Source organism: Protomyctophum bolini (assembly GCF_963924005.1).
Source record: "Protomyctophum bolini genome assembly, chromosome: 24".
Taxonomy (NCBI): Eukaryota; Metazoa; Chordata; class Actinopteri; order Myctophiformes; family Myctophidae; genus Protomyctophum; species Protomyctophum bolini.
The window spans coordinates 22,204,039-22,216,055 of NC_137885.1; the positions used below are offsets into that span (position 1 = coordinate 22,204,039).

At 43.9% G+C, this 12,017-nt stretch overlaps 1 protein-coding gene across 1 annotated transcript in view; it reads right to left on the reverse strand.

Annotated features, from left to right (window-relative positions):
- The window catches only part of LOC308311821 (FERM and PDZ domain-containing protein 4-like), a gene marked incomplete at both ends in the record, with an annotated part of 80,572 nt that overhangs the window by 32,404 nt on the left and 36,151 nt on the right, over positions 1-12,017 (reverse strand). Inside the window, one exon of the mRNA XM_080758597.1 lies at positions 6,503-6,631. Within this exon, the coding sequence (XP_080614723.1) occupies positions 6,503-6,631 (129 nt within the window). The remainder of the gene's footprint in view (positions 1-6,502; positions 6,632-12,017) is intronic.

Here is a 12,017-nt window from a genome sequence, read left to right on the forward strand (position 1 = left end):
TGTTAGTATATAGTTTTCACTTAGTTTTAGTCACATTTTAGTCATCTGGAATCTGTTAGTGTTGGTTTAGTTTTAGTCTACTAAAATGTGTTTTGGCAGGCCTTGATGCTGTCATAATGGCTGATTTTACACTTGCTGAAAATAGCCGAGCTTGCAAACAAGTGTAAAATGACGTATATACTGGATCTCTTGTCCACTAGTCCCTTCCTATTACATTTTAGTCTAGTTTTTATTTGTTGACGAAATTGTCAATATATTTAGTATTAGTTTTAGTCATCATAGCTTAGTTTTCATTTAGTTTCCATTTAGTTGAAAAAAGGTACTGTAGTTGCCGAAAATGTTTTAGTCGACAAAATCTCTCTCTCTCTCTCTCTCTCTCTCTCCTTTGTAACTGCAGCATATATATACTGTGTATATATATATATATATATATATATATATATATATATATATATATATATATATATACACACACACACATCCACTTTGTTCAGAGGCAGGTGCGTTGCACAGTGACTACTACTCGTGAGAAAAAGCGTGTTATGAACAAAGATCCTGCACACTGCTCTTGCTCGGCAGGATCCATTTCTATTCAAGTTGACATTGGTTTGGGTCCCTCTGGTTCAGGGGTGGGTGGGCCACGTTGATGATGGAGAGGGCCACTATATTTACACAATCACTCCAGAGGGTCACATTGCATACATCGTTGCTGTCGGGAGGATACCGCCTAACTAAATCTTTGAGGTTTTTGATTATTTTTTGGTCATAAATCAATGCTATAAAGTATAGAACACCCTAAAATATTGAACCAATGAAAAGTATTCAAAAGTCACCTCACACTGTCTATTAACCCATTCTGACCTGAGATCAGATTCATACGAGGTTTCCACTGGACTACACACTGGTCTGATTAACCCATTCTGACCTGAGATCAGATTCTAAAAATGTCAGTCGCTCTTCGATTTTTCAAAAATAGCAGACCTACAAGCTCGTAGCGCGCCACTCGGTGGCGCGCTATGAGCTTGTAGATCTGCTATTTTTCAATAGCTAAAGCATAACACGATGCTAACCCCAAAATGGGTTCCCGTTCAGAATGGGTTAAAACAGCTAGCTCCCACCATGCACCTCTCCCAAGTAAATGCCAAGATATAAAGTCACAATACCATAACTTCGATGGGGCAGTATAGTGCAGTGAGTTAAAAAAGAATATAAGGTTTTCTTCATTTCCTTTTACCAATATCACAGGCTGAAGTATACGTAAAGTGGGTTTTGTTTGGAATTGCAACAGCTGAACTCAATAATATATCAGTATTTGGATATTTCCGCGCCATTGGCGTAGATCTAGGTCAATTGAAGCCTATTATTTAATACTACGCTTACCGCCATTGGCGTAGATCAATGGCAATTGCGCTTTTATAGCGATCGATCAAGCCATAATGCTACTTACGTTCAACTGGAAAGAAACTGGAAAGAAATGCTGGCGTGAGTTAGATCCTAATTTTTCAATAAATCCTAGCGGCTAGAGTGTTAAACTGTTGGCCACATTAAGTGAAGCTGGGAGGCCCGCATGTGCCGATGTATGCTCTGAACCATCATCAAGAGTGTCTATAGATATATTAGATAACGGTTTTGGACATACAAGGCGACAGTGACAACATTCTGTCTAAAAGTCTAATAACACAGTATAGGGTGCAGTATCGCCCCTGACCTCTAGTAGAACACTTGTACTAGGTACATACAGTATACTAAGCACCATGCAAGCTAGTAGCTATCTAACTATAGGCCTATAGCTTGTGGCCTCTGTCATGTTAGCTTTAATCTGGCGAGACGGTAAAGAACATTACATCGACCCCGGGATGCGACCTCATCAACATGCCGATTAGGATCCAGTACAATCTCTGCCTCACCTCCCCACCTCCCCTCCCCCTCTCTCTCTCCATCCTCCCATGGTATGCTGTAGCAATGCATATATACAATGTTACCAGATTTGGTTAGAGAAATAAGCAACAAGGTCTAGGAATACATGCCCAAAAGAAGCAATTACGCCACACGAGCACTTTAAATATATATATATATATATATATATATATATATGCTATATACTGTATTGCATAGCATGAACACATCCATTTGAAAATAGCTGATCTAATAGAGCTTGTAGATCTGCTATTTGCTAACACAAATCTGGTATGGGGCTCTCTGGTGTACAAAACATTTCCAGATGACAAATACATAATGGCATCCAATCTTTACATGACCTGACAATATTTGACAACCACTGGTTTAAATAATACATGAAAAATGGAAGCAAGCCCAAAATAAGCAACCCGGAACTGCCAATATTTACAACCAACTTTACAGAAAAAATTAAGCCCAAAGTCTCTTATAACAAGAGGACATGGCAACACTGATCTCAGAGTAAATCTGTTGGTAATGAAGCATGTTCCAATCTGGGACGCGCGAGACGGCGGCGGGGATCACTCACGTTTAATCCCTCATGGAGGGCCGACCCAGCGTCAGGGGGGATACTGGGTCAGGATGATATTCAATCCATAAGGTCAGCAGAGCCCACGCGGTTAAAAAGTGGAGGGCGAGAGATCGGCGTGCTCTGTAATTAATTCACCAGTTCTGTGGTTTCCCTGTTCCCATCTTACTCTATAACTCTTCTTCTAGACAGGCCTCCTTCTAGACGGAGCGAGGTCGCTTCTCCCTTAGGGTGTCTTACTGGTTATTGTTATTATTTTCTTGAATTTTAATTTAGTCTTCTCCCATGGAGCAATGTGTAGCTGGCCATGCTGCTGAAGCAGTGACTGGACCTGTACTGAACTGTCCATGGTGCTGAATCAGTGAATAGGCCTGTCCTGTAGTGAACTGTCCATGGTGCTGAAGCAGTGAATAGAGCTGTCCTGTAGTGAACTGTCCATGGTGCTGAGCAGTGAATAGACCTGTCCTGTACTGAACTGTCCATGGTGCTGAAGCAGTGAATAGACCTGTCCTGTACTGAACTGTCCATGGTGCTGAGCAGTGAATAGACCTGTCCTGTACTGAACTGTCCATGGTGCTGAGCAGTGAATGGACCTACAGCGATCTGTCCATGGTTCTGAAGTAGTGAATGAGCATTGTACTAAATTGTTAATGGTGCTAAAGTTAATGCATATGGATTATGGATGCGACGCACACACGCACGCACGCATACATCTGTTTGGAGTCCACAGAATGGACTAACCTCTGGGCTGACGGTCAGGATATTGACACGTACACTGACACTGTTACATCCTATATTCACTTCTGTGAAAGTGTTTGCATTCCCACAAGGACCATTACAGTTTTGAACAACAGCAAGCCCTGGTTCAACAATGAAGTGAGATCGCTTTGTAGGGAGAAACATGCTGCTTATAAACGTGGAGATATGGGGAATTATAAGAGACTGAAATATGAATTTCAGCGTGATGTGTCTAAGGCTAAGGCCTCCTACAAAGTGAAGCTTGAAAACAAACTGCAAGCAAATGACATCAAAGGTGTATTGCAGGGTTTGCAGGACATCACTGACTATAAAACCAAGCACCATGTTCCAGACCTGGACCCCTCCCTTCCTGGGAGGCTTAAAGGGACACTTCACCCTTTTTGCAAAAGAATATATGTTAATGACGTTTAGAAGCTTTAGATCACTTTCCTGGGGGTATTTATGTGTGTAATATGTGGTTTTAGATATTTTAGATTGTAACAGTGAGCCTGTTGTCTCTGATGTCATGGACACTGGTCTCACTACCTTCCTGGACTACAATTCCCATAATTCTTTGGTGCACTGCTCCTCCTTGTGGATAGGGGGGAGAGCTGTCTTACTGAGACAACATGTAGTCCAGGAAGGAAGTGAGACCAGTATCCATGACATCAGAGACAACAGGCTCACTGCTACAATCTAAAATATCTAAAACCACATATTACACACATAAATACCCCCAGGAAAGTGATCTAAAGCTTCTAAACGTCATTAACATATATTCTTTAGCAAAAAGGGTGAAGTGTCCCTTTAATGATTTTTATTGTCGGTTCGACAGTGAAGACCATCAGTCCCCCTCTTTTCCACATCTAGAATCCAGATCCACCTATGCTCGTGTACTTTTTGTTTGTCAGCTCCGCATTTAATACAATAGTGCCGGGGAAGCTGATTTCAACCCTACAGGAGCTAGGCGTCAGATCACATCTATGTAAATGGATCTTTAATTTTCTATGTGACAGAAACAGGTGGTCAAAATAGGTGACCTCGTCTCGCTGTCGAGGCTCCTAAACACTGGGGCCCCCCAGGGGTGCGTCCTTTCTCCACTTCTGTACTCATTATACACTCATTTCTGTCAATCTCACTTTCGTACAGTTATGATGTATAAGTTTGCTGATGACACATCTTTAGTAGGTCTTATTACCAACGAGGTTGAAACCGACTACCGCAGAGCAGTAGAGGAGCTGGTGAGATGGTGTGAGAGTTACAACTTGATTCTAAACATCTCTAAAACCAAAGAGATGTTCATAGATTTTAGGAAAAATAAATCGTGTCCCCTCCCCCCCCTCTTCATCAATGGGGAAGAGTTTCCTCCTTCCGGTTCCTAGGGACCACCATCCATGAGTCCTTATCATGGGATCTTAACACCAGTCTCATAATAAGCAAATCACACCAGCGTCTCTATTTCCTGCGGCAGCTTAAGAAGTTCAAAGTCAGCCAAGCAGCCATGACTCACTTCTATAGGGCCACTATTGAAAGTGTTCTCACCTTCTCTATGCTTGTATGGTTTGGTCACACAACCTCTCAAGACAAATCAAAGCTGGAAAGAGTAGTACGTCACGCATCAAAAAACATAGGATGCAGCTTCCCTACACTTTCCTCACTCTATTCCACCAGAATAATTAGGAAGGCAAATAAAATCATTGCAGACAACTCCCATCCTGCACATCACCTCTTCAATCTCCTCCCATCAGGCAGGAGATATAGAAGTATCCAGAGCTCAACATGTCGCTTCAGGGATAGCACTTACCCCGTAGCCATTAGACATCTGAACTCATAGTATATGCATATAGCACTTTAAAAAACTGAATGTAATTTCCTATGCTGCTGGTTTTTGTTTTTGTATTGTACTGTCCTTCTTGTTTGTGTATCTATGGTTGTCTGTATATGTTGAGTATGAACCAAGACAAATTCCTATCAACTTGTTGACATGGCAAATAAATTATTGAATCTTGAATCCACTCTCCTCAGAAATCCAATTGTGACACCACCTGGATAGCAGTGTCACCTCAACTTAAGCCATGAGCCTTTCTTCAGCCACCTCTCATTTGTAACATGTTAGAGCGTGATGATCCGTGTTCTCTCAGTGAGCAGGAGGCAGCGAGAGAGGAGAGATGACAGTAAAACAATACTGTATATATTCACCGTGACTAATTTCAATCAGCTCAATTCAGTTTATCCCATTTAGGACTGAGGCCGATATAGGGAAAAAATCTTCTGAATCCTAAAAGTATGTCATTTAGATAGCATAGTATGTAGACATAGCACTCTATAGTGTGTATACTCATAGTTCATTGTACAGCTACTGTTAGATTCTTAGGTTCTTAGCTTGCTTATGATCCTTGATGACTATTTCTATGTATTTGATGTATTACATGTGTCATTCTTGCTTACTTACTGGTAGTCGCTCTGGATTAAATGCCTAAATTGTATCTCCATATTCTAACTATATGTGTTTTTTCGTAAATGAATGCCCTGCTAGATCATATTACAGTGTCACATCTCACATGTACTGTTTTTCTTTGTTTTGATTTTGCAATTTTCTTTTACCAAACAGCTGCTACTTCTGCCGTTGAATCATGAAAAGTAAAGGTTTTTCCACCCGACAGATGCAACATGCAGTACCTTACAGAAACCTTATTATCTCCTTACTTTAACTTTTTTATGTTTTCCCATAAATGAATGCCCTATACTTCATCATACAGCAATGACACGCACACAGTGCAGCGTGATGAAAGAGACATGGAAGAGATCAAGAGAGAGAGAGAGAGAGAGAGAGACAAGTGTGCCTATGCAGGGCGTTTGGAATGGGATGGTCTGTGCTGCCGCTAGAATGACAAACTCTACACCTCTCTTCCTTCCTTACTTCCTTCCTTCCTTCCCAAAAGCTGTACAGTAGCAACACAACTGAAACCACTGCGTTTGATGATAGCTTCCGGTTGAGGAAACCGGGGCAGGGTCAGGTATATAGCTTCCGGTTGAGGAAACGGGGGCAGGGTCAGGTATAGGCCAGAAAAAAACAAAAAAACAACACTGCCCACAAAGGCATTATTACCACGCCGCTGCATTAGAACCCCACAGCAACGAGCTGTATAATCTGGACGCCCCGAGGCAAACAAATTTGTATATTAGTTTTCTTCCTGCAATCATAAACTATAACCTCCGGGGGGGGTGTGTGTGTGTGTGTGTGTGTGTGTGTGCGCGCGGCTGCGCGCGTGGTCTTACTTGCTGGGGTAGTCGCGTCCCTCTCCAGAGGACATGTTCATGCTGTCCCAGCAGTAGGGTGGACCCTGCAGGCCTCCCCAGGAGCCCCCCGGGCCAGGGGGCGGCCAGCCCGCTGTTCTGTTCTTATGGCTGCAACGCAAAACACACAGCCAGTTAGACACTATTTCAAAAAAGTTTTAAAGTCAAGGACCCCCAAAATTGTATTTGGCCACAGCCCCCACATCTGGAAAGGTTTTGTGCCACCCAGCGATCCCCCCCCCCCCCCCCCAGAAGAGAAGATTTGTGTTTAAAAAATGTTAAAGTTAAAAAATGCTAAAGTTTTGCATGTGAGATTGTATATCTGCTTCCAATAGCCAACATATAAATGGATAAATGGAATGATTGTCACGCTATATTAACACGTGTTGCTGGGGATCTTTGCTGAAAACAGTGTATATTTAAGTTCACAAGGTGTCCCGTTGCGATGCATTGTGAGGCTGCAAATCTATCTGGCTATCTTCGTGGAATAAAAAATGGTGTAGCATTTAAAGGGAATGGCTGGGGGAGGGGCGGGGGCGGGGGGCGGGGGGCGGGGGGAGCGAGCATATGCTGGACATCCACAGTCGCACAAAACGATTACGGTGCAGAGCGCGGTGTCAGGTCGTTTTCAAGGACTGGCAAATGTCACCAAAAAGGAGTGCGCTTCCTCTCTCTCTCTCTCTCTGAGCCGTGACATTCTGGGATACATTCATTCACATCCCGTGCCGAGGCCTTTCCAAAAGACCGCGGCATGTGAGAACGTGTCACATTTGGTCGCAGTTCGGGCCCTCAATTAGCACGACTTCTTCACCCGCGGCACGTCGCGCCCCGTCTCGCGGCAGACAGCCAGCGCTCGACGCAATCGACCGCGGTTGAATAACGTCCCGGCGCGATGGCCGCAGACAGCCAATCAATGGCTTACTCTGCAAAATTACGATGCAGGGCCACGGGGACGAGGCGGCCAGAAGGGGGGGGGAGACGATATGACAGCTGATTTGCTTACCGCAGATTACGCTAACAATGTCATTGAGGAGTCCAGGGAGGCGCTATACGTATAGCGCAGAGGGCATGGGATGGGGGAGGGGAGACTGCCGGGGTAATAAAGACCTGACTGAGAGAGAAGAGGGGTTGTTGCAGAGAAAGACATTGAGGGTGTGTGTGTGTGTGTGTGTGTGTGTGTGTGTGTGTGTGTGTGTGTGTGCGTGTGTGCATGCGTGCGTGTGTGTGTGTGTGTGTAGAAGAGAGAGAGAGAGAGAGGTGGAGAGAGTGAGACGTGGGACAAGCCAGACAGAAATCTGCTAATGCAAATGTCGCTTTAAATCACGGTGTCTGGTTAGGGAGGACATTATGCGAAAAGGGCCCCATCCCCTAGATGATGAGAATTGACAGCCCAGTGTAACGGTATAGCATCACCAAGCAGAGATTTGCATATCTATAAGTCAGGGCCGTTGACCCTTGACCCGTGTAAAGCACAGAGACCAGGCTAATTAAAACAACCACTTCCAGAGCCGATGACTCGGCCTCAGTTGACATCACACTGTATTACATCAGCGGAAACTTTGCAGTATCATTGCTGTCGGGCCGAAACCTCTTATCTACAGAACTTTTTGTGTTTTTTTTGTTATAGATTAACCCATTTAGGCCTGACGTCGGGAAAAAAAATATTTTTTTCTGAAAAACCTCATGTTTCTATATCAGTGGTTCTCAATATTTCATGTCAAGGACCCCCAAAAATATATTAAATTGGCCGCTGACCCCCATCTGAAAATGTGTTGTTTCAGGGACTACCTCCCAGAAGAAAAGATTTGAGTTAAAAAGCTTTGCACCACATTTTTCAAAAATAGCAGACCTACAAGCTTGTAGATGAGCTTGTAGACGAGTCATTCTTTCCGCCGCGCTAACAGCTAAGTCAACGGTAAACTATGAGCCCAGAGCGTAGCATACGGTAGCCGAAAGGCGAACTGACAAAAAAAAAGTAAAGATTCTGAATATTCGTATCTCGCCCGGTATCATTGAGGATGCGCTATAGGACGTCCTCACACGTCAGATGTACAGCTCGGTTCGAGTCCCTATGACGTTTCCAGACGTCGTATGTACAGATTGTGTTAATAGGGCCCCACAAACTCTGATCCTACAAAGACCCAGATTGCTCCTGGGTTTCATTCTGGATCTGGTTCATACATGGATATATATATATATATATATATGATGAATTACATTCTCACAAAGCCAGAGATAAGACTAATCTAAAGAAAATGCGTACGAGATAGTATCACTTTCATTTACAGCTGCGATATGTTTTCAATGTAAGTATAAAGACAAATGATCTTAAAATGCATACTAGATAAGGACGTCGTCCCCATAACAATCCAGACGCTTCACTCCCATATTGCGTTGGTGATGGGTTCCATGCATCAGTCCATCATCTCAAAAGTGTCCAATGGATAAAAACAAAGGCTTGTCTGTCCTCTCGGACATATTAACCTATTAACTTAACAAATTATTATTTCAAAAACAAAAATCATACATGTACAGCAACAACCAATGAGACACAGAGGCTGCATCCGGATTGAAAGGTAACGGCGAAAAGACTTTAAAGGTCCATATTGACTTCTTCGCGGTGACACGTCACCAAAGGACGGCCCTCTTGAGACAGTGGATCTGACCCGTCGGCCGTGCAAAAAGTAATATTCACTTTCCACAGAGACGCATGAGATCATCGACGTGCGCCGAGTAACGTCGAGCCATTTGATTGATCACACATGAAAATATATTGCACGGATCAGTCCAGGCGGTCCAAAAGGATGAGATCAGACCAAAATCATATGCTTGAAGACTCCTACACCACGCATAAGGTCCCTCTGCTAATGACTCCTACACGTTATCCAGGTTCTTTGGAGACATGTGCTGCATGTCATTATAGCACGGGCAATCATCAGTTAGGGGAAAGCCGTATTCCCCGAGAAAAAAACGTTTTTACAAAACGTTAATATGGTGTCTGGCGGCGGGTGGTGCACGGGAACCATGTACAAGTCTCCTTATTCTGGAAGAAAAGAAACAGCCCCCAAAAAACAGCTCCGTCTTCAACGGCGCGCTCCTCTGCCGACTTCCCCCCGTCTGGACGCTGTTGGGATGAGGCCATGTGCCCCGTGGGCAGCCCGGTGCCCACCGTCTCATCATCTGACACTTCTGTCATCCTGGGGTCAGAGGGAGGGGGTGGGGGGGGAAGAAAAGGTTCCCCCTTTTTGCATCCTCCGAAATAGAACCGGGGGAGACGCTTAGTCATAATACATGTCACAGGATTCTTCTGCTTGCCGTGGTATTATCGGCCACCTCCATCCGTCCATCGTAGAGTGCGTTTGCTGTGCTGTGGTGTGGTGTGGTGCGCAAGCCGAGGCAGATGTTCATCTGTGTTTTTGTCACTGTTGCCACCGAGAGAGATAGAGATTTTGGTCTGAGCGCGAACTAAACCAGCTTGCACGCACGGCCTCGCCTCCTTCATCCTATAATCCCACCCTGACCCCTGTGTGCGCGTGTGCGTGCATGTGTGTGTGTGTGCGAGAGTAACAGAGGAGAGAGAGAGAGAAAGTGAGTATTGTGTATGAAAAAGAATGAGACTTGACTGGGTGTGTGCATGCGAGTGTGTGTATGCGTGAGAGAGAGAACCCTATAAGTGTATGTGCGCATGCGTACAAGCATCTGTGTGTGTGTGTGTGTGTGTGTGTGTGTGTGTGTGTTTGGTAAGAGGATTTTCAGAGAGACTTGTTACCAGTTCTTGTTTCAGAGCTAAAGTCTCACCGCTGGAGAGAGGAGCTAAAAACCTGTAAACTAAAGTGACATTTGCCACTCGCTCCAACACCTCCAAAACAACCACCGGTTACTCTGGACTTGAGGGCACTTACGTTGAAAAGGCCACCGCAACACAGTTAATTCATTCATAAAAATCAATTCAACCTCGTCTGAGTCGCCTCATATTATATTAGATATAGATCAATTTGCCCTCCTATAGTCATTTACAGGCTCAGAATGTTTTGACCCATTCTGGGCGGCAACCCGTTTTGGTGTTAGCATTACGTTGTGCTTTAGCTATTGAAAAATAGCAGATCTACAAGCTCATAGCGCGCCACCGAGTGGCGCGCTACGAGCTTTTACGTCTGCTATTTTTGAAAAATCGAAGAGCGACTGACATAGAAGACATTTTTAGAATCTGATCTCAGGTCAGAATGAAAACTGTCAGGATGTAGAAGACATTTTTAGAATCTGATCTCAGGTCAGAATGGGTTATGAACATGAACGTGAACCACGGCGGGTCATCACCATGGCGGCTTGTGATGGACCTTGTCGGCCAAATGTATTGTTGCCGCGGTCATTTGGTCAATAATATATTAAACACATAGACCTGAACCTATATTTATACTAGTGGACGCCTACTTTTTCGTAAATTAACACTCTAATGGATCATACTACAGCGTCACATAAAAGCATCAACAGTACCAAATTGATAAGCTTGAGAAGCTTGTGGATCCGCTACCTTTTGGATTTTTGAATTTGAATCCTGAAAAGTAACAGTTCTGGACATGATGAGGTTCCCCGCCCGACAGAGACGATATAATTCAATCAGTGTCCTATACCTGTATACTAAAGAAAAGAGACTGCAACGCAGCATGGCACAAGTCTATTCCATTTGGAAGCGTATCAATAATTGAGTGAAGTCGGTGCTTTCATCGCACATTACACAAACAAAACAAGATTATAATGGAGGGGGAAAAAGGATCTAGTTTTACTTGCCTCTGCTTATATGGACACATTGATGGGCCCTGACGTGAACCCATACACTGGGGTAAACATCCCATGTTTACCCCATACACATGTTTACCCCATACACTGGGGTAAACAATAAATATTCTGCTTGCAGATCAGGCCCGAGGGATTTGGTGTAGAGGGAAGTTACTAGAGGGTCTTGGATAGAGCCCTATAGAGCGTCCCAGTCCCCTTTCAGAACGACGAGAGGCCCAGGAAAGGAATCCCCATTCATTTTCCCCATAGGCTTTTCAAAATGTATTTATTTAACCCATTTTGACCTGAGACACCTGAGACACTTTTCTGAAAAAGCCATGTTTCTATGTCAGTCGTTCTTCGATTTTTCAAAAATAGCAGACCTATGTTTACGCCGCGGACAAAGCCAACTCGGATCGTGACAAATCATATACAGTATACACAATGCTTTGGGCCGATCAAATAATTGGTAAGAAGAAAAACAAAACAAAAAGTGTTGTACCCTGACTTTTTTGTTCTTCTTAGTTCTTTCCAATGATTTGATCAGCCCAAAACATTGTGTTTGTTGTCATGATTTGTCACAATCTGAGTTGGCTTTGTCCGCTGTAAACGTCTTTAAATAAGTACTTTTTGAAAAGCCTATGGGGAAAATGAATGGGGAATCATTTCCTGGGCCACTCGTCGTTCTGAAAGACTGCCACGCTCTATAAGGGGACCCCAA